The sequence below is a fragment of the Equus przewalskii genome, unplaced genomic scaffold (assembly GCF_037783145.1).
Source record: "Equus przewalskii isolate Varuska unplaced genomic scaffold, EquPr2 ChrUn-7, whole genome shotgun sequence".
Taxonomy (NCBI): Eukaryota; Metazoa; Chordata; class Mammalia; order Perissodactyla; family Equidae; genus Equus; species Equus przewalskii.
In genome coordinates this window covers 1,106,781-1,129,072 of record NW_027228755.1, presented here as the reverse complement: position 1 = coordinate 1,129,072, position 22,292 = coordinate 1,106,781, and the positions used below count along the sequence as shown (strand labels likewise).

The window sequence follows — 22,292 nt, the reverse complement described above, 5'->3', positions numbered from 1 at the left end:
GTGGCCTTGGGTTGCCCCTTCCCCTGGGTCAGAGCTGATGCCTGGGCATGGGAGAGAGGATTCTGGTGTAGAATAGGAAATGGCTCTTCTCTTTGTGAGGAAGCTCATCTCTGCTGCTGAGGCAATGGGTGAAGGTCAGGATGGACAGTGCCAGCAGACAGGCATTAAATGCAATGATCCTCTTTGGCCCCTCTCTCCCACTGAAGTACTATCACTTCAGAAACACTACATAAAACAACAATTTAGAGAACTGCCAGCTTTGTGTACCTGTCCCTGATAAGGACTGTCCTGGTCAAGCATCAGGACGGTTATCAGATTATCCTTGGAGGAAATGTTCTGTCCTCATCTGGTGCTTGGGCATAGGAAAATTACCTGTGATGGAAAGCGTCACTGCCTCACTGTGCTGGGCCCCCAGGCCATTGTTGGCTTCACAGGAGTAGTTCCCAGAATGCTGTGTGGTCAGAGAGAGGTTGAAGGATGCTCCTCCTCCATAGGGGGCCGAGCTGCTCTCCAGGGTGACGTTCTCATGATAAAACTGGTACAGGATCGGAGGAGAGCCTCTCTGGACCTCACAGTGAAGCTCCACCATGTCCCCCACCATAGCCTGGGACCTGGGAGCCCTGAGGGTGAGGACAGGGCGAGACACTGGAACTGAGGGAGACAAAAAATCAATGGGAGTTCCTACTTTGACTATATTTGGAAAGGATCAAAAAATATTATAAACAAATGGCAAAAGTCAGATCTCAATTTCAGAAAATAGATTTAAACACATATGACAGGCAAAGCTATTGATTTTAACATACAAATAGCCCTCAGTGCACAAAAATTTACAACAGAAAAGCATGAAAGGGGTGTGGACCACTAAAAACTTCAAATAGTCAATAAATATGTAAAAAGATTATCATCTTCATTACTAATTAAGTATATACAAATAAAAGCACCCATTGGATTGGCAAAGTTTAACAAGACAGCTAATGCTGATGAGGTTGTAGATAAACAGGCACTTCCATGTTCTGTAGGTAGGAATGCAAATTTGATACACTTCTTTGAATGCCAACTTGGCAATATCTACCAAATTTAAATGCACATAAACTTTGACCCAGAAAATGTACTTCTAAGGCTATTTCCTTTAGGGACACTGATATAAGGTATCCAAATATATTTGCACAAGGATGTTTTCCCCCCCGGGGGAAGATATCCCTGAGCTAACATCTGTGCCAGTCTTCCTCTACTTTATAAGTGGATCACTGCCACAGCATGGCTGATGAGTGGTGTAGGTCTGTGCCAGGGATCCCAGCTCGTGAACCTGCACTGCCAAAGAGGAGAGTGCCAAACTTAAACACTACGCCACGGGGCTGTCCCCCAAGGATTTTTATTGTAGAATTTTTATACTAGCTAAAAAGTAGAAATAACCTAATTGACTGACTAATAAAATATATCAAAGAGTTAAGATATCAAAAGTGTACTTTTTTAAACTAAAGTCAAGATGTATTTTTAAGTGAAAAATGTAAGTAGCATAACTACATGTGTAATATGATCCTACTTTTGTGAAAAATTCTATGCCTTTATGTTTATAATATATTTAAGCATTTCTAGAAATATACACGGAACTATTAACAGTGATTATGTCTTGGAAGTTTGTGGATATGAAAGTGTGTAGATGCAGGTAGAAAGAGACCTTTACTTTCCATATTGTCCTTTTTGTACCATTTGATATTTTTATCATGAAGATTTATGTATTCTTTCAGAATAATTATTAAAAATTAAAATGTTGTGTTAAAAGGGGCCACAAAGGATGAAGAAATGTCATATGTTAAGAGTTGGATAAGCCCATGTTTCAAGTGGGCTTTGCCATTGCCAGCTGTGTCTGTAAGCAAGTTGTTTCACATCTCCAAGCCTCACTTTCCTCTCCTGAAACTTGGGGATAAAGATGATTGATTTCATTTTGATCCTCACTGGTTTATCTTAAAGATTATTGTGTGTCTCAAGCACAGGGTGTGGCACATGTGAGGGCCCAGTAAGTGTTAATGATGACAATGATGATGATGCTGGTGGTGGTGGTTGTGGTGACAATGATAACGGGAAATATTCCTTTGTCTGGTAGTTCTCCACGATCCGTATCCTAGTTCTAGGACTCAGATACAATTCATTTAGGCTGGGCAAGAAGTCCTTTAGGTGCGTTAGCAGCAGAAATAATATACATTTGTACCAAGCCATCATAGAAACAAAGGAGCAGAGATGAGCAGAAAAGCATGAATACAGAGTGTAGGAGGGATGACGTGTTGGTCCACTGTGTTGTGAAGAGAGAGGGAGCAGCACTCGGTCAGTGGTGCATGCTGGCATGGTGGATTTAATAGGTGTGTAACCACGTAGTAAGAGTCCCTGTGAATCTCAGAGGAAAATTGGCTGAGGTGGATGCTTCTTGCCAGTAGGGAGAGAAGAAGGAACTGGTTGAATGGAAGAAATCAAATCTGAAATCAAGTGGCCCCCTAGATGCTAAAGAGGTGGCTGCAGTGGTCACCTTGATGAGATGCTGAATCCTGAGCTGGCATCCCCAAATCAACCTGCTCCTGTGACTTTGTCTTTATTCCTTAGGATACCCAGGGACCCAGCCAAGAGAAACTAAGAGGATCAGTCTGTATCTTGCTTTACGTATCTCAGAGAGTATTTGCATGCCATTTCATGGTCTCCTGTTTCTCTGGGGTGTATCCCTGGAGCAGGGACTCCCAGCTTTTGATTCTGCATGTCTCTTTCCACGAACCTTTGAGTTTGAAATACTCCATATTCTCTGTGCACCAAAATCATAGAATTCTAAGGCTGGGGATAACCATAATATCAATCGAGTCTGATTTTCCCACTATGTGGATGAGGCAATTGAGGTCAATATAAGGAAATATGCTTGGCCAAGGTCATACAGCTTGTTATCTTCAGAGCCAAGACTAGAACATTCATCTCAAGCTGTTAGCGTACTTTTGATACACCCCTGGTCTCTCTAAACAAGAGTTTGGAGGTTTGGCTCGTAGGGGATCATCACAAAACAGATACAGAGCTCATGAGAAGCAGTTTTCCTTTGGATATCACACTTAAAAGCAAGCGGTAAAATGACAGCTTAGAGAATGAAGGAATTTAATTGGTAGGTGGACATTTCCCTTCCATGTCCTCCTGCTCTTACTTTCTCTGTGCTGGTCCCCTGTGCACCTATTGCTTTAAGAATCACTTTGTAAACTAACTTGGACTGATTGTATCTCCTGAAAGGATATGCACACAGCTAATGTAAATAGTGAATTTGTATTATAGAAATGTGAGGCCTATTTACATCCCTGGTAATGAAAGAAGCTCAAGAGAATGACTTGTTGGGAGTCAGTGAGAGAAAAACCTAGACAAGGAATGGCCAAACCTTTTCTGGAACAGAGACACCCATACTCAAAATTCTTTAGTTTCCCTTTTGTATCATAACTGCAGATCAGAATATAGTCTATGCTCTAAGAAAGTCTTCTTTGCATTTTTAGTGAGGAGTTTTGAACATATTCAAGAAAACTGCTTGAATTGTGCTGCTTGGAAGGGCAAGGTTCCTGAAACCAAAACCACAGGAAAGATGCTAGACTTCCAAATGGAGGTTCTGTGGGCAGGAGGTCTGCTAGGGTACTTCACAGCAGCAGGCGGGAGGGCTGGAGCCCTATTTCAGCTGCTGGAGAAAGAAGGCAGTCAGTCCTTGTTTGTTGCTGATTGGCAAGACCAACTCACCCAAGACATTGAATGTCACCACCTCACTGTGCTGGGCCCCCAGGTCATTGTTGGCCTTGCAGAAGTAGTTTCCAGAATGTTCTGCAGTCAGGGAGAGGTTGAAAGATGCTCCTCCTCCAGAGGGGGCCGAGCTGCTCCCTAGGGTTACATCTTCATGATAAAACTGGTACCAGATGGGGGGAGATCCTCTCCGGGCCTCACAGTGAAGCTCCACCATGTCCCCCTCCACAGTCTGGGCCCTGGGAGCCCTAAGGGTGAGGACAGCGTGAGACACTGGAACTGAAGGAGAAAAAAATAGTTAATTATCACTTCCTACTATTTAACTACGCTCTTCCATAGGAAAGACATTTCAAACAGGGAAATGCTTTTCTCAGTTTTTAGTGACCTTGTGACACCACTCAGGACTCAGCTATAATTTCTTCAGATTGGAAGAAACAACATTTGTGTTGTGCTCTATAGAGTTTGGAGTACCTGGAGGCACAATCTCAAATGTGTTTGGGGAATCTGAAAACAAAGATTAAATTGAATCTCGATAACTGAGAACTCAAAAGACAACCGGGGAAAAGGAGAAATCAGCTCAATGGAAAATAAGGACCAGGAGAGACCTGTTGCCAACATGGCCAGGGAAGAAACTGACCTTGGGTCACATCAGAAATGAGGCCCAAAAGAGAACGAATATTGATTATTTCATTTGCTTACTTTTATATTCATTCATCCTTCTACAAATAATTGAGCAATTAATAACTGTACTACTTGCTGGGGTTTTAATAATGAGAAAGACACAGTCCCCAGTCTCATGAAGCCTATAATCTAGAAGAGACGGTAGGCAGCAATTAAATAAAAATACAAATATAGAATTAGAACATTGATAATTGATATGAAATAAAGAATAGTGTGCTATGAAATGTATAATACTAGGACTTGATCTAGTATGAGTTAGTCAGCAAATGCTTCCTCATTAAGTGATATTTGAAATTAGCCAGGTGAAGAGGGAAGTAAAGAATGCACCAGGCAGGCAAACAGTATGGGCAAAGGTTCTCAGTCAGGAAGAAAGTTGGAACTTTTGAGTTATGGAAACAAGGTTATAGCAGCACTAAGGGTCTGAACAGAAGGGTCTGAAGACTACCATGAAATAGGAGGCTGGAGAGCTAGGCAGGGCTTCAGGAGCCACAGTGAGGATTTTGATCCTTCTTCAGGGAGCAGGGGGAAGTCTCTAAATGTCTCACTACAGGGGCATGAGATGATCAAATTTGTCTTTTTAAGACCATTATAACGTCAGTCTGCAAAATGGGTTGCAGTGGGACAGAAGTGGAGTGGAGATGTGGAATTGCAGTATAATTGAAATGATGGTAGGTTTCTCTATGAGAGTGGCAGTAGAGATAGAAAGAAAAGATCCAAGAAATATTTAGGAAGACAAATCAGCAGGACTTAATGATTAACTGGCTGTGGAGGGTAAGGGAGAGAAATGTCAAGGAAGACTCTTAGGTTTCTGCCTTGTATATCTGGATGAATGGCTGTGTCTTCACAAAGGTAGGGACGCTTGGAGGAGAAACAGGTCTGGGGGAATACCATGAATTTAGTTTTAGAAATGTTCAGGCTCAAGAGCCTTTTAGGCTATTTGAGTGGAGATTTGGCATATGCAGGTGCTTAAGTGGGAGGTCTCCATTGGAGATAGTTTAGGAATCACTTATAGATGACATCCTCAGGATCATCCAGAGAAGAAAACATAGATGAGAAGAGAGTGCACATAGGACAAAGCTCGGGAACACATCAATGCTTAGTTTGTCTATACAAGGAGGAGCCAGTAAAGGAGACTGAGAAGGAGGGGCAGAGAGACAAGAGCCAGGAGAGAGTGGGGTCAATGAAGCCAATGAAGGGCGGATTTCAAGAAGGAAGAAAAGGTAAACAACACGGGTTACTTCGGAGAAAGCAAGTAAGATGAGGAGTAGAAAATGGCCATTGGATTTAAAGTCCTGGAGGCCATTGGTGACCCTTGTGAGAACCATTTTTGTAGAAAGGTCAGGAGAAACCAATGTATTATAACCCAGTGGGTAATAAGGAAATGGAGACAACAACCTGTGTGGTTGACTTTTTTTTAGAAACTTAGCCTTAATAGAGCTGTGGCTGGAGTCATAAGTAAGATCAAGTGAGAGTTTTTCTTAGACATGGGAGAGATGTAGCATGTTAAATGTCAATGGGAAGGATCCTGTAGAGAGGCAGATGTTGGGGGACATAGGAGAGAAAGTGATAATTGGTTATACAAAGTGTCTGAGAATGCAAGAATGGGTTGAATCTAGAGATCAGATGGAGATCTTGACCTTTCATAGGGAACAGAGTTCCCTCATACCTTAGGAAGAGGAGGGGTGAGTTACCAGATGGATACAGTGACAAACATTCAAAGTTGTGGTGGGAGTCAAGGGTGTCATTGTCTGGGAGGGAGTAGAGGTGTTAATGAACTGTGGTTCTTCTGAGATGTGAGAAGAATAGTGATTGGAGGAGTTGAAGAACCAGGTAGAAGGATAGGAGGTTGTGGTCAGATAATTGGAGTGTTGTGTGTATGTGAGAGTGAGTGGCTGATGTGGAGAGGATGACACAGCCATGGTGTTGAGTGGATCATCCATGTGGACATTAGAGTCATGGAATGATGGCAGAATGTAGGGTACAGACAACATAGACTACGAGCCTGGGCATGTGGGCAAGCGAACATGACCTGGAGGTCAGCTTATGACAGGGCCAGGTGGGAAAAAGTGCTTTAGCTGAGTGGATTAAGGACATGTAAGAAGTCAGGAGAATTATGTTGGGAAGTCTTTTAACAAGAGTTCTCAGTCAGGTGCTGAGCTGCTGTGGGGCAGGGGCAGGAGAAGCTAGAGAGAAATTCATGAGCCAATGAGACAATGAGTTGGCCTTTTGATTGATTGACAGACAGTGGAAGCCCCGACTAAATCTCTTCTGAGGTGAGACATGCTGAACTTCTTAATTTCCTTTCTTGCTGATCATGGTTGACCAGGACATAATTTGTGATTTTAAGGCCTTTATTCCTATGTTAGGGGAGTTTGGTCATAATGGCTGCACTGTTGCTACCAGGAAAGGCATAGCAAGCAAAGGAAAGCTGCCATTTCCTGGAAATGTAGAATCCAGAACTCCTGGATGGAGGCCTGCTATGATGTCACACAGCAAATGGCCCTATGGCACCTCCAATCTTGGCTACTGGGCAAGATGGAGAGATGGTGTGTTCCTGGTGTGCTATAGTTAGAAGGGTCAACTTACCTCTGACACTGAGTGATACTGTGTCACTGCGCTGAGACCCCCAGCCATTGCTGACCACACAGGCATATTTTCCAGAATGTTCTTCAGTCAGAAAGAGGCTCAAGGAAGATCCTCCAGAGGGAGTTGAGCTGCTCCCCAGGATGACATCCTCATGATAAAACTGGTACAGGATTGGGGGAGAGCCTCGCTGGGCCTCACAGTGAAGCTCCACTATGTCCCCAACCACAGGCTGGGCCCTGGGAGTCCTGATGGTGAGGACAGGGCGAGACACTGGAACTGAGGGCAAAAATGAGTTAGTTGACAGCAATATCTTTTCCTATTTTTTAAATTTCATTTTCCAGAGACTATCTCTGTTGAGTATTAGGTGACACTTTCTAGATCTTCCTATGTATAAGAACACTCACTCATATCAACACACAAATAAATACACTAAAACACACACACATGCATGGGATCACAATATGCATACTGGTCTACTACAAGATTTTTCCCCTTAGCAACATATCATGGGCATCTTTCTATGTTATTACTTAAAGATCTATCTCACTCACTTTTAAAAATCAGCTTTATTAGCATATAGTTTACACACAATAAAATACAACTCTCTTAAATTTACAATTTGATAATTTGGGTTAAATATTCCTTGATTATTTTTAACAATCAAAGCCTTCCATTGTATGGATTTACCATAATATACTTAAGCAATTCCCCATTAATGGATGTTGAAGTTGTTGCTGTTTTCTAACCAAACAATGCCACATGAAACAATCCTGTATCTATATCATCGTATATTTGTTCATGCATTCTTTATAACAAATTCTTAGAGGTGGAATTTCTGGCATGAGGGATAAGGGCATTTCAAATAATGATATATAATGCTAAAATGTTCTTCGAGAAGTTTGGACCAATTTACACTTGCACTAATGGTATATGAGTTTCTATTTCCCCATTCGCTGGTCAATTATAGTCATATAAATGTAGAGGTTTATTTTTATTACTTATTCTCTTTTGCTAGTCCTAAACTCTACAGTTGCTCCATCTGAGCAATTCACTCACTCTTTCCATATGAACAGGTCACTTTAGTGACCCTACAGTCTATTACTTGACTTTTCATGGACGACTAGTGAACTATAATCCACTAATGATGAGTTACTGTCTGTAAAGAATTCAAACAATTTGCAAAATGGAAATTTTGAAATCTATCATTAATTTTTCAAAATTATCAAGTCAATTCTTCTTTGTTTTCCTCTATGAAATAATAATAATTATGAGAAAATTATTGTTCTTTTATTTCTTCTTCTCCCTCTGACCCACAGTTTTTTTTTTGTATATTTTTTTACATTTTCAGTATTTATAATAGTTACTTTCTATTCTGTAACTCTAATTTTCACAGTTGATTAGCGTTTGTTTTGATATCTGAATCAGTGGTTTTCAACCTCATCTGAACAATAGTCTTGTCCGAGGATGAGTTAAAAAATATGGATTCTAAGGCCCCATCTGAGAGACTCTGAGTTTAATTGGTCTGGAGAGGGTTTACTAATAAGTCTTTTTTCAGTTCCTAGGTGATTCTAATATGCAGCCAGGGCTGAGAACTCCTGATTTAAATAGATTCAGTACTCATATTTCATACCACAATTTGCTCATTTCGAGGCTTTTAAATTGATTCATAGCTTGGCTGCCTGGATTTTGTCATCAAGTAATTTTTTCAGGAAGGGTTAATGGGTACCTGAGTCTCTGCATGTTTCAGAACGCCTTTTTGCTTTGACGTAAAATTCTCAGTTCTCATTCCTCCCCTGAAAGTGCAAGTCTGGACACCACCCCCTCTTTCTTTTAGCACTGAAGTCTGTGGAAAGTCTAAGACAAACTTGATAGTTTTTCTTTCTGAGATGACGGCTTTTTTTTCTTTTGCCACAATCATATGTACACACACTTCTTTTATTTTTGCTGAGAAAGATTTGCTCTGAGCTAACATCTGTTGCCAATCTTCCTCTCTCTGTCTTGTTTCCTCCTGTCCAAAGCCCCAAGATAGTTGTGTATGGTTGTAAGTCCCTCTAGTTCTTCTGTGTGAGCCCCACCTACAGCATGGCTACTGACACACAAGTGGTGTGGTTCTACAAGTGGGAACTGAACCCAAGCTGCTGAAGACAAGCACGCCAAAACTTTAACCACTAGGCCATCAGGGCTGGCTCCACACACATATATTTTTAACCTTGAAAGTCAATACCACACGAGGATATGTCTTTTCATCTACATATTAAAGTTTTCTTCACTTCAGGAAAAATTTTTGTTACAACTTTGAGCTTTGTTTCTCTCTTCAGTTTGGTTTTCTAACTTAGAGACGCTTAATTATCCACACAATGGGGTCTCCATTGTCTGATCTCCATATTTAATTTTTTTTTCTTTTTGCCTTTATTTCTGTGTCTTGCAACTGTGTGTTCTGTACTATTTTCTCAATCCAATTCTTCATTCAATTAACTGTTTTCAGAAGTATACATGCTATTCTTACTGCTTCAAATTTGGATTTCATTTCTAAAATAACTTTATTTTCTTTGGTTTTTCTTTTGAGCTTCACTAGATAAGTTTTTATTCTCTTCTGTTATCATATCTTATTTAATCTTAAAATTTCTGTTTGTACTTTTTTTTTTCTGGAGTTCACATTTTCGTTAACTGTATTGAGAATATCCAGAAGAATTTTTTTTTCTATTTCCCACAGCAATTCTACTTAAAAGTATTGTGTATGATGTGTCCTTTCTTTCCCTTTTATAATTTTAAATGCATCAATGCAAAGATTCCTCTATCGCAGTTTTTTTGTTTATAGCTTATCCTTCAATAAATAAAGTTATATTCAGAGTCTTTTATCTGCTTGAGAATGCTGTGAGATTGTGTTTTGGGGGTGTGGGTGTGTATTTCAGTGACCCAGGGCTGTTGATAGAGTCAAAATGTGTATATAGAATCAGAACACATTCCTGTGAAATCTCTGTGTCTTTTCTTTGGGGTGCATTCCCTCAAATAAAGTAGATTATTCTGCCAGAAAGCCTGCCTGGCTCACAGTGAAGCTTTTCAGCTCACAGACAACTTGTTTGCTAATTTAGAGCTCATTTATTTGTCCAGTTGATACAAGCAGATGCAAAGATCAGTGTTCTTTCCCTGCTCTTCTCTTCCTCATCTCACCTCAAAGACCTTTCGTTCATTGAATTGCAAATGCTGACTGAGGACTTCCTCTGTGCCAGACACCAAGCAGGCACAGGGATGTAGAGGGGACCAAAGCTGAGGAGGTTCCATCCTCATGACGCTTACATTCTGGTATTGAGGCAGACAGACAAGAAACAGGAAATAAGGAGGTTTTAGATATTGCTAAATTCGAGAAGAAAATAAAAGATGATAATGGGATAGAGGATGCCTTAGGGCTTGGGGCTTTCCTAGATAGACTGGGTTCTGGCTTTGGAGTCTGGGTCTCAGAACATTTGATTTTCTTAAATAATCTCTTTACCCAGCAATTTATTTGGGGAAGGACTTCCTTTGGTCATTCTTGATTTCCATGGTCTGAAACAGGAGCTATCAAGGAGCAAGTGATCCTTCAGATTCATATGTTCCAAGACAAGACCATAGTAATAGGAATTCCAAATGGGCTCCTGTGTTCCCAAGACCGCAGACTGTTCCTGCAACTCACCTAGTTGACAAATTCTGACCAGACCACACTTCCGGTTACATCACACTGACTAATTTCCACTTCTGAAACCCTATATATACCTCCCCTAATTCTCCCTGTGAGCCAGGATGAGACTCTGTCAGAAGGATGCTCTCTCTTGCTCTGCCAAGTAGGGGAGCCCAGTTCTGCAGCACACACAGGGTCCCTGTAGTCTCGTGCAGGGCTTTGACAAATGCTTCTCAGCCTCTTTCTTGCCTCATTTCTTCCAGAGCTTCGTAGATTCCTGGTCTTTGGGTTGCTGTTCCAGCTCAAATTCCAGAATTCTGGGGCTAGAAGGATGCTAATTATTATCTAACTTTCAATAAGTGGAAACAGTAAGACAAAGAAAGTTTAAATGTTTTGCCCAAATTATGAACTAGCTATTTTCATAGCCAGAGCTGGATTTCAGGTTTTCTGACCCATGCTTCTATCAGACAACCCAGGCAATGTGTTTTTCACATACGTTGTTTTTTTCTAGGAAAACTCAGAGTTCCTGCTGTGCCTTGTGCTTTTTTTTATTACCCTAAAAAAGTATTTTCTTAAACGTAGTTCATTATGTGTCATGTTCTCCCAAGTGACTCTGCTGTCTTGTCCATAATTTGCTGAACTAGAGGTGGGCAGCTCATTCAAGAACAACCCATGTATTGACTTTCCAGTGGCCCGGGATGTTGTTTATAGGCTAGGCTGCCCTACTGGTTAGACTATTAGAACCACCACTAGACTAGTTAGAACCACTAGTTAGCAAGTAATTATACCCATAAGCCCAAGGCAGTTGATGCTGGGGTCAGCAGAAGCTTTGAGTAAAAAGAAGTCATGAGATAGAGGGAACGAGAGTGGAGAGCACTTAGGAGCCACATGGGCAATGGGACAAAAGGACATAGAAAGAAAATAGTTGATGGGCCTATGAGTAGAGCGTAATGGAAGCTTCTAGGCTCATCAGGGATCAATATAATCTGTTTTTGAGAAATAAATTATATTCTGAGAGATCTCTCAGTTCTCATTCCATGAATCTAGATATGCTGTCTTTCTTGTTTTTCTTACTGCCTTGATATCATTACAGCAAACCGTCACTCACTGGGGACACCTGGGGTCTCTGTTTTCTTTTTTTTTTTTTCCTAAAGATTAGTGCCTGAGCTAACAACCATTGCCAATCTCTTTATTTTTTTTTTAAAGCTTGGCACCTGAGATAACAACTGTTGCCAATCTCTTTTCTTTTTTCTTTCTGCTTTATCTCCCCAAATCCCCCCTGGTACATAGTTGTATATCTTAGTTGCAGGTCCTTCTAGTTGTGCCATGTGGGACACTGCCTCAACGTGGCCTGACGAGCAGTGCCATGTCCACACCCAGGATCCGAACCGGTGAAACCCTGGGTCGCCACAGCGGAGCGCATGAACTTAACCACTTGGCCATGGGGCCGGTCCCAGGGTCTCTGTTTTCTAGTGATGTAAAATGTTGTAATAAACCAGACTCAAGATTTTTCTATCATACTCCTGCTTCAGTGAAAAGAAAACTAAACGTCCACTCTACTAAACAAAGATCCAAGTGTAAACAGGAGCAATTTCACTCCTAAAATGACAGTTTTTTGATGGTTACGTGGGTAACCATGAGCTGTATGTCTATGATTTGTACACTTTTCTGAATGTATGTCATACTTCAAGAAAATTTTTAAAAACATAATATAATAAAATGGCACTTAGTTTAATGGATTAAGACAAGGCATCATAGAAACCCCAGAAAACCAAGGAGCTGGTTCCCAGGAAGCCATTTCCTCCCTTCCCTTCACCTTCAGCCCTCTCCAAACCTACTATGAGAGCTGGAACTGCTTGGGAACTCCTTGGAGAAAGTAAGGTCTTGCCCACGCTTTGTCCACATGACTACGCTTGTAGCTAAGTTAATATGTAAGTTAGTGGGGAAATATGAGATGTTTCTACGCATCGAGTTAAGAGAAATTGGCTTGGGAAATGAACATACAGGGCATGAGAAGATAATTTGAGAAAATACATTCATTTGCTAAAAGCTGGAGAATGTACTGAGCTATCTTAGCAGTCTGGCTGAGCCAGGGCTGGATGAGGACTGAGGCCCACAGACAGCTGGTTCTATGAGAGGGGAGCCAAGTGGGACATTAGGTTGATTTGGGTAGGAAACTGAAAGGTTCACGCAGACTTCTGAAAGGGTTGGTGCAGGTAGCATCAGAAATGAGTGACTGGCAGGAATCCAGGGCTTACCTGTGACAGAGAGGCTAATGGCCTCACTTTTATGGGAACCAAAGCCATTGTCAGCTGTACAGTGGTAGTTCCCAGAGAGCTCTGAGGTCACAGAGAAGCTGAAGGATGCTCCTCCTCCAGACGGGACTGAACTGCTCCCCAGGGTGACGTCCCCATGATAAAACCGGTACTGGATTGGGGGAGAGCCTTTCTGGGCTACACAGTGAAGTGTCATCAAATCTCCCTCAACAGCCCAGGGCCCAGGAGGGCTGAGGGTGAGGACAGGATGAGACACTGGAACTGAGAGAGAGAAAAAATTAGTTAACAGTTGCTTCTGCCACTTACGTAGATTTCAACCTGCGGCCAGTGAAATGTCTCATCTCATCTCCACTGGCCTCAGGGTGGACCAGCTGCCTCCCAGGCTTTTCTCAGCAGCTCTCTCCTGTCCTCATGCTGATCTTTTCCTTTCCCCTCAGACCTCTGACCCCTTACCCTCACCTATCTCCCCTTTTTAGGTGACCTCTCTCCTGTTTTCCAGAAGAAGTCCTTTATCTTGCTGCCATCAGACTCACACCCTTACCTATGTCAGCCCCTTGCTCCTCCCCTCTGCCCAGGGACCCTGGAAGAGCTGTTCCTGTTCTCACCCAAGGAGTACCCTTCCTTTCCTTGACCCTGAGCTCAGCTCCCTCTGTCTTGGATGTAAATTCTCTGCTTCTATTGGCTTCTTCCAAACACCATTTAGATGCATTTAACTCTCTCCACATTAGAAAAACAACAAAACAAACCAAGACAATGCTATCTGCATTTAATTTTCCCTATCATCCCTTTTTTCTCTTTTCTGTGGACAGACTTCTGCAAAAAGTGGCCTACATTTATTGTCTCTACTTCTGCACTTCATATTTATTTTTTTGTCCATTACAACTTGGTTTTTATCCCCAACAATCTACTAAAGTTGATTTTTCATGTTTATGATTATAATGATGATTATAGTAATAATAATAGATACTTATAATGATAATATAGTGCTTTTAAATATGTCTGGTGTATGTGTATTTGTCATATATAATTTGTAAATAGATGTATGCAGACACTAATTTAACTATCAAAATAATCCTATGAGGCAGGTACTATTATTGTCACTATTTTACAAATGAGGAAACTGAGGCCCAAAGGGGATAAATTGCACAGTTAGTAAGTGGTGAGCCAGCAGTCAAACCCCGGTATTCCAGTACTCATTTGTGTTCTTCTGCTTTTGTATTCAGTGTTTTGTGACTAAATTCAGGAGAGGTGGCCCTGTTCTTAGCTTTCCTCATCTATCAGCTCTGCCTTATCTGAATTAGCCTGCTATCTTTTGCTTAAAACACTCTGTCCTTTGGTTTCTGTGGTACACACTTTCATAGTGTCTCTCCTCTCAGCCATAATCCCTCTCAGAGTCCCTCCTTCTCAGCAGAGGCTGGCCTGGGGTCCTGTCTGACTGTGCACTCTCCTCTTAGTCCATCTCCTCTGTTCCTGGCTGCTCCCCAGACTGGCCCTTCTACCATCCATTCTTCACCCTGCGACTGGAGTGAGGTTCCCCAGTATTAAAATCCTTCACAGACCTCAGATTACCCTTAAGAATAAAGCCCAAGCCCTTACCACTGCTTCTAAGTCCTAATAACCTGGGCCTGCCTCCCTCCCCCACCTCATCCTACCCCTTCCAACCATTTCGCTCTATGTTGCGGTCAATGAGAAAAGATCTCCTTCCAGTTCCTTGAACATTTCTTCCTTCCCTCACCACAGTTCTTTAGCACGTGACTCAACCTGGAACACAGCCTCTTTCTTCCTTCCTCAACCTCTCCCTTTTCTTGGAATGTTTCTATTCACCTTCAGGTCTCAACTCACACATGAACTCTTCTAAGAAATGTCCTCTCAGCTCCCAACTCAGGTTGAGGTGCTCTCCCATTTGCCCCACAGCCTCCTGGCACTTCTCTCCCTTGGATTGGTGTTTGCCCTCTTGCTCATGCACATCTGCTCTTAGACCCTAAGCACTGTGTACACAGGGCCATGTTGGTCTAGTCTGATGCATCCTTGGACAGCAGTAGAGCCTGGCATACAGCATATACACAACAATTATTTAATAGGTGAATAAATGAGTCATTGTATAGAACTTTATACATCTCTGAGAGCATTTGATAATAACGTTACTGACTCCAATTTCCTTGGGCCTCTGGATTCAGAAGCATAGTTTCTCTATCTCTCTCATTTGATGTCTCCCTCCAGATTTTTCTGATCTTTTGCTTTACATTCTTTTGCACATCTATTGTGGGAGGGGCTAGATTTTAGCTTGTCTCCAGCTTGATTTTGTTTTTTTACAGAAGAGGAAATCAAGGCTGCTTCCAGAACCAGCCGGGACTGTACTCTCTTCCACTAGTACAAGCCCAAATCACACTGTCCCCTAAAATTGGGCTTGGAATTTGGCTGTACATAGATGCACAAAACTGAGACTCAAGGCTCAACAGAAACTACTTAACTTCATAACTGGTTGACAATTCCCTTCATGGCTTTTGAGGTATCAGGCTTAGCAAGCAGAGGTGAAGTCATCTCTGTTCACGAGAGGCTCTCTCTTGCCCTGCTTCCAACTGCTTCCCTGTCTATTTCTCCCTCCCACTGTTGCCTAAGCAACTCCAAAAGTGCTTAAGCGAGAGGGACACCTTTTGAGTAACTGTGACCCTGCTACCTGTCTTTGTATCTTACATGGTTTTGTACACTGTTCATGATCAATATCTGATATTAAAGGGACAGGAGACACCTCTGTGCCCCTGGGAACTGATTTTGTCGCTACTGAGAATAGTTTACTAAATAAAAATCAGGCATCTGAGGATTCACAGACAAGTGGAGAGAAAGAGAAAAGCATTTGGCTCCTCAAAGGTTGGGGGCCAGGAGAGAGAAAGTGCTGTGCAGACAGTCAGGGGAGTAGTGGCACCTGGGCAGCTCAAGGAACGAGGCTTGAAAGCAGCCAACAGCTGTTTCAGTGAGCCAGGGAGTCTCGAAGGACATGGGGTTAGCCTGAGAAAGAAGCAGAGGAAACTGGAAGGTGGGAATGCGTTCGTGGCGGGGTTGGTGAGAGAGGCCAGGGCTGGGTGATTGGCAGAATCTAGGACTTACCGATGACGGAGAGGTGCACTGCTCTGCTGCGCTGGGCCCCCAGGCCATTGTCAGCGGTGCAATAGTAGTTCCCAGAATGCTCTGCAGTCAGAGAGAAGCTGAAGGAACTTGTTCTCAATGAAGTGACTTCTATCTCCTTGAGAAATACATCTTCACGAAAAAACTGGTACTGGATTGGAAGAGAACCTCTCTGGGCTTCACAGTGAAGTGTTACCATATCTCCTTCAAGAGCCCGGTCCCCAGGAGGGCTGAGAGTGAGGCCAGGAGGAGATACAGGAACTGAGGGAGAGAAAAAAATTAGTCAACAGTTGCTTCTGCCCCTTACTGTCGATTTCAACCAGTGGCCAGTGAAATGCCCCATCTCATCTGCTCTGGCCTCAGGGCGGCCCAGCGGCCTCCCAGGCTTTTCTCAGCAGCTCTCTCCTGTCCTCATGCTGGTGTTTTCCTTTACCATCAGGCCCCTTGTCCTCTCCTGTCTCCCCTTGTTAGGTGACTTCACTCCTGTTTTCTAGAGAAAATGCCACTCTTGGGGGAGAAGTCCTTTATCTTGCTGCCACAAGACCCACACGCTTACCTCGTTCCTTCCCTCTGCTGTATGCCGGTGGAAGAGCTGTCCCCTACCTGCCCAAACCATTTTGAGTCTTCTTGTCAGTCCCTGTTCTCTATTTAGCCCTTCACTTGGGTTGGTCTCAGGGCTCTGCCCTTGACCCTTTTTCTGTCCAGATTCTCATACTCTTCCAGGACCCTCTCCTCTGTTCCTACAATTTCCCTGCATCCAGCCTGATCCTCTCTCTTTACAGGTGAAAAACGGAGTTAGGAAGAGGCTAGGACACCTGCCTGTGGCCACTCAGCAGGCTGTTTTCAGGGCCAGGCAGGACCTGGCTCTGTCTCCTGACTCCTGGTCCAGTGCTGAGTCACATTGTCTCCTTAAAACTGGGCCTGGAGTTTGCCATGAATGGAGGCAATGGCACAGGGCTCCACAGAAGCTGTTTTCCTCTCACCACCACAACAACCTTTATAGCTTTGATGGCAGGATGGCATCAGATACTAGTACAGGAGGTGATGATGTCTGAGGTTCTCCCTACCACCATACTTACATCTTTGGAGTAACTATGATGTTGCTACCTGTCTCTGTATCCTGCACGGATTTGCACATTGGTTATTGTCAAAAATTAACTTCATTGAGACAATATATGGAGGGATACCTCCACCTCCCTGGTAAATAGAAATGATTTGTGAGCTGCTGAGGTTGATTCAGTACTTAAGTATCTGGGGATTCAGAAGACAAAGGAATAAAGAGAGAAAAACAGAGTTCTGCAGATGTTGGGGACCAGAGAGAGAGAAAGAGAGAGCTGCTGCAGACACATTAAGCGTCTGATGGCATCTGGGCTGGTTAAACAATGAGACCCACCTGGTCTGGTTGCATAGTGGTTAGGTTCCTGAACTCTGCTTCAGCGGCCCAAGGTTTGCAGGTTCAGCAAACCTCCATTCATCAAACCATGCCATGGTGGCATCCCACATACAAAACAGAGGAAGGTGCCACAGATGTTAGCTCAGCACCAATCTTCCTCAAGCAAAAAGAGGAAGATCATCAACAGATGTTAGCTCAGGGCCAATCTTCCTCACCAAAAAAAGAGTGAGGCCCACAAGAGGTAGACACCTGTTCAAAGATCTGGGAGCCAATGGCAACATTAGGATGGTGTTATGAACTGAATAGTGTCCCTCCAAAATGCATATGTTGAAACCATAAGACCCAATGTGACAATATTTGGAGATAGGGCCTTTAGGGAGATAATTAAGGTTAAATGAGATTATAAGGGTGAGGCTTTAGTCAGACAGGACTGAGGTCCTTATAAGAAGAGGAAGAGACACCAGACATCTCTCTCTCTTTCTCTCTGACCTCACGTAGAGGAAAGGTCATGTGAGGACACACTGGGAAGGCGGCCAACTTCAAGCCAGAAAGAGAGCCATCATTAGACACCAATCCTACTGATACCTTGTTCTTAGACTTCTAAGAACTGTGAGAAAATAAATACATGTTGTTTAAGCCATCCAGTCTGTGGTGCTTTGTTATGGCAGCTTGAACAGACTAACACAGATGACTTGCGGAAGAGAAAGGAAGCAGGTAAGAGAGTAGAGATTTGTTGGGTAGCTGTAAGAGAAGGACTGGAACCAGGAATGGCTGGACTTTTGTTGATTGACAGAAGAATCAAGAACTATTATCTAAGTCAGGTGATGCTGAACTCTGTAATTTCCCTTTGGCCAGCGATTGCTGATCTGACAGTATTTAGACCCTAAAAAATTTTCACAGCTATGTTCAGGGAGTTGTGTTCAGACTGTATGCTTTTCTGTTGATGATTCACTCTAAGGAATTCCTCAGTTCCTGAGAATGTGGTCACAGGAAGAAGCTCAGAACTCCCAAGCAGAGGCAGCAAGCCTGCTGTGATCCCACATGAGCCAAAAGCCTGTGATTTCTGTAGCTGGAGTCTCTAGACTATGGGGGAAGTGTGCAACCTGACTCTGGCTGTGACTTCTGGTGGTCAGAGTTAACTCACAACTGACAGAGAGTGGCCTCTCCTTGCTGGCTGGGCCCCCAGGCCATTATCTGGACACAGGAGTCATTCCCAGAATGTTCTGTGAGCACAGAGATTGAGGGATGCTCCACCTCTATAGGGCTCTAGGGTCCTCAGGATTGCAGCCTCATGATAAAACTGATACAGGATGGAAGAGAGGCTCCCTTGGTTTCCCAGTGAAGCTCTACCACTTTCTTCACAGCATCCTGTATCCTAGGGGCCCTAATGGTGAAGAAAGGATGCGTCACTGGGGCTGAAGGAGACAAAAAGGTGGACAGGGAGGGTCCCTGCACATCCTTAAATCACTGAGGCTTATCAAGAGACACGGAGCCAGAAGAGACCTGGTTCTAACATCCTATTGGTTCTTACTTTATTCCCAGGAGCCATTTCTTTAAACTAAGATGAAACTTGTAAATATGAAGGGTTTGGACACAGGCCAATCACTGAGCGTTTTCTCTAACCTCCATTTCTAAGAGTTTACAAAACTTCCCATGTCCCACAGCCCCTTCTATCCCTAACTCCCCCTCCTGCTAGTCTCTGACTAACTCTTGGTAGGTTATTCAGAGTATTAAATTATTGTTAACTATCAATATCCATTCCCACTCAACTACGTTGTGGTCTTCACTAAGTTTGATAACCCATTCCTCAGACAATATCTAGCAGATGCACCTTTCACATTGATGGTCACTGGCTTGCTGAGAAAGGAGAGGCCACCATTGTTGGCTTCACAGTAATACTCTCCAGCATCGCTGTTTTTCACCATGGAGATCTTGAATTCTGCTTCCAGGGAATTCTGAATCTTTATTTTCATACTTTCCTTGTTTGATGTTTTGTACCAGGAGATTCTGACAAGCCCTGGGACTCCATCTACTGAGCAGATGAGGACCAATTCCTGTCCTGGAATCACGAACTCTAAGGCAGGGCGGGTGTGTATTTGGACCTTGGCAACACCTCCTAAATGGATAAAAACGACATATAGGACTCTTAGCAATGAGATACTCATGGCTGGAAAAGAGTCACAGGATGGGAAGGGCTAAAACTGCTGATCCAATGTGGATTGTTGGCCTGGGGTGGGATTGGGCTTGTTCCTTGAGAAGAAGGGGGAAGTGGTGGGGAGACCATGTTCCCTCCATGGCTTGAGAGACCTTCTACTCCATAATGATCTTGTGGAGTACCTGGCTCAATGAATAGAGGCAACCTTGCCCACCTCCCTTGATGTCCTACCTATCCCCTAATAGGGCATGGACCAGTCATTCCTGAGATTACACCCAATGCCCAACAGTGGCATTCTTTGGGGAAAGTGGTGGGGTTGTTGAAGGGGGCAGGGGGACTTTGCAACAGAGGTGCTTGTCCTGGAGCTGTGGTCACTGCAGTGGCTAGATGAAAATCAATCATTGGCATATACAGTAAGCTTGCTCTCAAGGAAGCACTTCTTAACTCCTCTAGCTTGTCAGTTAAATGGTCAGAGGCCGTGGACTCAAGCAAGTCCCTCTAAGTGGGAAAATCTGTGATGAAAGTGTTCCACTCTAGGTGTGCATGGTTTCAAATAATGATGTTGGCTTAGAGCAGTTCTCTTAGAGCAGAGCCTTTTTGAGTCATCCTGGGATCTTGAAGATCAAGATACCTGAACAGAGGGTAGATAGAGCTTGAGGCTGGGGTTCCATCAATTATATTGGGGGAGAGTCTATGCTAGAAATTACTGTGTTGCAACTCTTAGATAAGACCCTCTCCACATTCTCTTCATGGTCATTCCTTAAATTGGTGATCTAAGAAACACCTGTACCTGTGATTGGAGAATAGAATATTAATAAAATCTAGGAAGTTTAGGAGAAATAATTTTAGCACGAATTTTTTTCCCCAGGAATGAGAATAAATTTATGGAGTGTGCTACCACTTTCACTCCCTTCTTACTCAGCAAAGCATGCATCCCAGACTATATATGCCTTCCCAATGCTCAAATAGATTTCCTATGAGACAGGTCAAGTTTAATCTGGGGAGGCATCTGACCATTGTTTTGCAGTCATACTTGAAACCTATACAACTTCAGAGATATAGGAGAGAGCAATAGTGGGTACAACACCATCCCTAGACACATCAAGTTGGAACCATTATTCCTAAAGCTTTTGTACTTTAATTTTCTTGTTTTCAAATGTTCTTCTCCAGGCATCTAGCATTCTAGGAATCTGTCCATTTGGCTGAGCTGAGTCCATCCAGCCTAGCCAGAGGCCTCTACCATAGGCCACAGCTTATGCCTATGGGCCTAGCAAGAAAAGAAAAATGATGTCAAGAAAGAGAGCTTTCATAGGGCAAAGAAAGAGTTGTATCTCATGGCATTGAAAGAAAAAAATAATCTTCTGTTAGACTTTCTTGATTCTAAGCTCCTCTAAGATGTCCACAAGAACTGGGGTTTCTTCACTCATACCTTTCTTCATCCCATCCCGACAGGTATGAGAAGCACATTCCACATGGAACAGCGGCCCAAGAAGATGTGCAGCTCTGTCTGGCTCTTCCCAGCCCCAGCCCTGGTAGATCTCAGAACCCAATGACACTCACTCTGCACATATATCTTGGATGTCTGGCTCTGTTTCCAGACAAGGGAAGTCACTGCCTGTGCCTGGCACCAGTAAGACCCTGAGTCTTCTCTCCATATGGTGTTGATCTGGAATTCTGGGGAGCTGCTCCACCCTGACTGCAGGGTCTGTCCATCTTTGAAGAAGCAGAACTGGAGCCGGACATCTGACTTCTGTGAAGGGAGCTGGGTCTCACAGGTCAGGGTCACGAGTTCCCCCTCGATTGGCTGGAAGGAGCTGGCTTTCATCACAGGAGGTGGAAACAGCTCTAGAGAGAAAGATTACAACAGTCTCCAGAGCAATGAGGCTTGGAACTGCTCTGGAGAAAAACATAATTCATCCTCAGCACCCGCATGCAGAACATACAAAAGCAGGCACAGAAAGAGATGCCACTTTTGACTCCTAGCATCCTTCAGCCCAAAGCACAGTTGAGCTTTCTCTGTTCCTTACAGGAATGCGCCCGGAGGTTCAATGGGATTCCAGTCCACCCTTTTCTTCCTATTCTCCCTTCTACAACCTCAGAGACCCTCCTTTGACTAACCCATTTCACAAGTAATGAAGTCTTTACCTTGGACTTGGATCTTGACTCTGTTTGAAACAACAGAGCTACTGTCTTTCTTAAATCCACTACACTTATATGCTCCATTGTCCTTCAGATCTGCTTGATGAATGTGAAAGTCAGAGGTGTTACTAAGGAATGCCAGCAATCTATCATTCTTGTATAGGATCACATTAGTCAGTGCTACTCCTGCCTTTGCTCGGCATCTCAGAACCACAGAGTCTCCTTCAAACACATAAAGTGGAGCCTGAAGGATCAGGGTAGCTGTAGGAAACACAAGACCAGTTATTCGTTTCACCCCACTGTTTGTACCTTCTTTTCATTATTATTCCAAGTAGATTTTATAGGAACACGGGCTGAGAAAAATGATTCTTAAAATAATTATCATTTCTGCTTTCTGATTTTAGAACGAACACACATGCCTTAAGAAAATTAGGAAAGCAGAAATGTAAATAAAAATCTCCAATCATCTCACCACCCAGACTTTGGTATATGCTTTTCCAGTTCTCCTTTCCATGTGCATGTATGTGAGAGTCTGTGTGT

The 22,292-nt window shown here is 43.2% G+C and overlaps 1 protein-coding gene across 3 annotated transcripts in view; it reads right to left on the bottom strand.

The window, feature by feature from the left end:
- Positions 1-22,292, bottom strand: part of LOC103559226 (Fc receptor-like protein 5) — a 39,592-nt gene that overhangs the window by 5,441 nt on the left and 11,859 nt on the right. For all 3 annotated transcript variants that reach the window (XM_008532672.2, XM_008532673.2, XM_070608460.1), the window contains exons 4-11: positions 21,759-22,013; positions 21,174-21,458; positions 19,290-19,574; positions 16,048-16,326; positions 12,925-13,203; positions 7,012-7,287; positions 3,745-4,023; positions 373-651 (exon numbers count right to left, since the gene is read on the bottom strand). In XM_008532672.2, the coding sequence (XP_008530894.1) occupies positions 373-651; positions 3,745-4,023; positions 7,012-7,287; positions 12,925-13,203; positions 16,048-16,326; positions 19,290-19,574; positions 21,174-21,458; positions 21,759-22,013 (2,217 nt within the window). The remainder of the gene's footprint in view (positions 1-372; positions 652-3,744; positions 4,024-7,011; positions 7,288-12,924; positions 13,204-16,047; positions 16,327-19,289; positions 19,575-21,173; positions 21,459-21,758; positions 22,014-22,292) is intronic.